Source organism: Physella acuta, unplaced genomic scaffold (genome assembly GCF_028476545.2).
Source record: "Physella acuta isolate Inbredline_101_S28 unplaced genomic scaffold, ASM2847654v3 ptg001446l, whole genome shotgun sequence".
Lineage (NCBI taxonomy): Eukaryota > Metazoa > Mollusca > Gastropoda > Physidae > Physella > Physella acuta.
Window position 1 is genome coordinate 164,033 of NW_026732961.1, and position 4,579 is coordinate 168,611.

The 4,579-nt window shown below is 38.9% G+C and overlaps 1 protein-coding gene across 2 annotated transcripts; it reads left to right on the plus strand.

Annotated features, from left to right (window-relative positions):
• The first annotated feature begins 812 nt into the window (after positions 1–812).
• LOC131927913 (uncharacterized) lies at positions 813–3,304 on the plus strand. Of its 2 annotated transcripts, XM_059283792.1 has the most exons (4): positions 813–895; positions 1,099–1,172; positions 1,808–1,868; positions 2,013–3,304. In XM_059283792.1, the coding sequence occupies exons 3-4, from the start codon at positions 1,832–1,834 to the stop codon at positions 2,915–2,917; spliced, it is 942 nt and encodes a 313-aa protein (XP_059139775.1). In that variant the 5' UTR covers positions 813–895; positions 1,099–1,172; positions 1,808–1,831; the 3' UTR covers positions 2,918–3,304. The 2 variants fall into 2 exon arrangements, with proteins under 2 accessions (XP_059139775.1, XP_059139774.1); XM_059283791.1 differs by lacking the exon at positions 1,099–1,172 and having other exon boundaries at positions 817–895.
• Positions 3,305–4,579: the final 1,275 nt, after the last annotated feature.

Sequence of the window (4,579 nt, forward strand, 5' to 3'; positions counted from 1 at the left end):
ATCAGACATCACAAGCTCAGCCAACATCAGACATCACAAGCTCAGCTAACATCAGACATTACAAGATCAGCCAACATCAGACATCACAAGCTCAGCCAACATTAGACATCACAAGCTCAGCCAACATCAGACATCACAAGCTCAGCCAACATCAGACATCACAAGCTCAGCCAACATCAGACATCACAAGCTCAGCCAACATCAGACATCACAAGCTCAGCCAACATCAGACATCACAAGCTCAGCCAACATCAGACATCACAAGCTCGGCCAACATCAGACATCACAAGCTCAGCCAACATCAGACATCACAAGCTCAGCCAACATCAGACATCACAAGCTCAGCCAACATCAGACATCACAAGCTCAGCCAACATCAGACATCACAAGCTCAGCCTACATCAGACATCACAAGCTCAGCCAACATCAGACATCACAAGCTCAGCTAACATCAGACATTACAAGATCAGCCAACATCAGACATCACAAGCTCAGCCAACATTAGACATCACAAGCTCAGCCAACATCAGACATCACAAGCTCAGCCAACATCAGACATCACAAGCTCAGCCAACATCAGACATCACAAGCTCAGCCAACATCAGACATCACAAGCTCAGCCAACATCAGACATCACAAGCTCAGCCAACATCAGACATCACAAGCTCAGCCAACATCAGACATCACAAGCTCAGCCAACATCAGACATCACAAGCTCAGCCAACATCAGACATCACAAGCTCAGCCAACATCAGACATCACAAGCTCAGCCAACATCAGACATCACAAGCTCAGCCAACATCAGACATCACAAGCTCAGCCAACATCAGACATCACAAGCTCAGCCAACATCAGACACAACAAATGGGTGCCTAATATGTCACCAGGTCAAATGGTAAGTTTATATACATTATTCCATTGTGCATATTTAGATATAAATGAAAATTTCATTAATGTTAAAACCTAATTTTTAAACATACTTAAATATATTGTTAATTCTTTTACTTTAGTTAAACTAATTTAAAATTATATTCACCTAATATATTTTGACCCTCTGTAAATTTTACACGTCTATATTTGTATCCTTCTGTTTGACAGTTAATAAAAAAATAAAGAATTTAGTACAGAAATCAGGGCAATGCACACAATGATTTTATAGTGGAATTCTGAAGGTTAGAGTTTTAAAATAAGCTTTATAGCATAACCAGATTAGTGGTGGTATGCTGGTGACAAGAGCATATGTATCGGTTGTGAAAACTAATTACTTTTAATTAATAAATCTAAACTTAAACAATTTACATTTTAAATGCATCACTCAGAGAATCATTTTAAACATTTTTAATCGTTGAATGGCATAAAATGTATTGTACCAGCAAAACTTGCGAACATTTTATGTACCAAATATCAAAGTTTTTAAAAATGTCCTAACTAATCACATAACATTTAAGTACAATTTTACTTAATAATTTAAAACAATTGACACAAATAAAAAGTAATTGTTAATTTATAGAACTGTTATATTGTTTAACTCACAAGTTTTAATTTAAAAAAACACTCAAATGATGGTAACTAAATCAAGGGTAACATGTCTCACAGTTTGATATAAATATTTAAAATAATGTATGAGATGTGTCAAAGAGTTTTTAAAATAAAGTAAATATACATGTACTGTCAAGCTTGCTTCTCTGTCTGATTTTGTAACTTATAAGTGTGTTTAGGGTGGGGGGGGGGGGGGGACTAGCTGACAATATTGTATACATTATTACATTATTCATATGCTCTGTAATCAATTCATTTTTTTTTTCAGATTACAGAAAGAAAAATTCTATACATGGCTGAAACACAAACTGAACCAGGCTTTATACCAGGTAAGATATTTTTAGGTAGGAAATATTTTCAATAGTGATGTTTTGATATTATAAATGATCTCACTTTGTACCATACTATGTTTATTTGTTAGATTACAGCTAAACTTTTCTTTCAATAAATTACCTCCCCTTGTATCTCTCCAGGACATCATGAAGCCGAGATCTGCTATGGAGGTGAAGCTGACTTACACAAGCACTATACCGGCTGTAAGAAGAATCCAGGTCATGTCAACTTTATACCTGTTAATGATTTCAACTTGGATCATCTCCCCTGGCTTTACCGTGACGTCATCATGATGGAGGTAATCAAAGCTTTGTCTGCCCTAACGGTCCTGATAAAGGTCAAGTACACCAGTCTAGAGAGACCAAAGTCTGTTCCATGCTTCAGTGGTCAGTATCCATTTTATAACACCAGAGGAAGTGACGTGTTGAGGACAGGGACGGGGAGGGTGTATCGTGTGGTCAAGTACACAGAGAGTGACAACAAGGGCATTTGTCCATGTGACAAGTGTCAACACTCTGACACACCCAGCAAAGTGTGGGGGGAGGTTTGTGTGTTGACAGCCACACACGTGGTGTTTGATGACAGTGAGGCGAGACAGACCAGGTGTGTTGTAGGTTTTGATGACAATAAAAGTCCTGGGGTCAGTTTTGATGGCTGGGGGGTGAGGAGGGCAGACATTGAGGGAGACGGGTGTTTGTTTACATGTGTGTCATGTGACTTAGAGTTGGTTGTTGAACTGGACAAGATGTGTAAGCACTTGGATGATCTACGTAGGAAAGTAAGGGACAAATACGGGAGATTTGATAATGTGGACAAGTTGACCGTTATAGTGTCACATCCTCATGGCTGTCCTAAACAGGTCTCTGTAGGACGATGGACACGCAAACATGAGAGGGATGGTTGGCACAAGTACACGTACACAACATGTACATGTCCTGGCTCCAGTGGTGCACATGTCTACATGCCGGGATATGGCAGGTGGTATTGCCGTCCCCACAGTGGATCAAACTCTGAAGGAAATTATTGTGGGGTGTTGTTGTATTGATCCATCTGTAACCATTGGTTCTCTCCCCTTGTCTAATGTAACTGTTGGTTCTCTCCCCTTGTCTAATGTAACTGTTGGTTCTCTCCCCTTGTCTAATGTAAACAAACAAAATGGCGGCTCCCTTAATTAAACTTGTGTGTGTCAAGACTTGAATGTCTTCATCAGCAACTTTGTATTCTGGTGAAGACAAGAAATAAATTGTTTAGTTCCTTTCAGTCATTTGTTTAGAGTTGTTAGACACATAAACAAAATTATAAACAAATGTTAATTGCTGCAAACGTGTATTTTGTTGCTTATTAATTAATCATTAAAATTAATCTGTATGAACTTTGTATATTTCATTTGTACATTTTTCTTTCAATAATTAATTAACTGTTTGTATTGATGTCAATAAAGTTTTAGAAGATTTCAGAGTTTCTTTCATTCATTTTGTTATCGTTGATAATCTTAACGTTTTGTGTTGATGATAAACAAAACACGATGGTAGTGGAGAGAAATGTCGGAAGTCAAGTTTGTAGCTGAGACTTAATGTCGGCAGTCAAGTTTGTAGCTGAGACCTTATGTCGGCAGTCAATTTTGTAGCTGAGACTTAATGTCGGCAATCAAGTTTGTAGCTGAGACTTAATGTCGGCAGTCAAGTTTGTAGCTGAGACTTAATGTCGGCAGTCAAGTTTGTAGCTGAGACCTTATGTCGGCAGTCAATTTTGTAGCTGAGACTTAATGTCGGCAATCAAGTTTGTAGCTGAGACTTAATGTCGGCAGTCAAGTTTGTACTTGAGACTTAATGTCGACAGTCAAGTTTGTAACTAAAACGTAACTGTGTAACAAACCTCACAATGTAATTAGTTTAGCCCATGATGAAGATACCCGTAGTGACGTTATGACATTTTGTACACAAATGTGAAGTGATATTAATGTGTTGTGTACCAGACAGTAAACTCTACCAAATTTTGTCTTGAGATATTGTAGATGATCCATATATCAAATTTAACGGGAACAGGGCATTACTCCCCCCCCCCCGCCCGTTAATTACCCTCGGATATTCCCGAAACATTACAACCCCTGGGTTATTACCCCCAAGTTAATTACCCCCGCCCAGTAGAACATCCCCCCCTCCGGTTATTGCTTAAGGTACAGCTAGGGTTAGGGATAGCGCTAGGTGTAAGGTTAGTGTTAGGTTTTGTTGAAGTGAATACCTAGGTTTTGGTATTTTTCTTAAAGCTAGGATTAACGTAATATAGGTAAAAATTTGCAGTTAGGGTCAGGATTCTATCTTGGTGGGGGGTGGGGCGGGGATTAATTTCCCTTGGGGGTAATTGACAGGGTGGTTATGGCTCCGGGGGGGGGGGGATAATAAGGGGGTAATATCCAGGAGGAGGGGGTAATTCACGGGGGCGGGGGTTAATGTCCTAGACCCAAATTTAACATCTATAATAATAGTTTCGCTGTCTCTCTATCTATCTATCTGTCTGACAAGAACGCTCTAGAGAAAAGACAAGCAATTTAAAAACATGCACAGTAATTCGAAAAACGAAGTATGACGTCGACACATTTAGCACAGAGTAGAAAATAATCTCAAACCCAGAGAGTGCTCACAGTTATATGACGTCATTGATTTTCGCGTTAACATTGAATAAAAAGGAAATGTTGTCTAATCTTAAT

Coding starts and splice junctions, on each gene's coding strand:
- LOC131927913 (XM_059283791.1), top strand. Junction 1,869..2,012: donor TGAACCAGGCTTTATACCAG/GTAAGATATTTT, acceptor GTATCTCTCCAG/GACATCATGAAGCCGAGATC.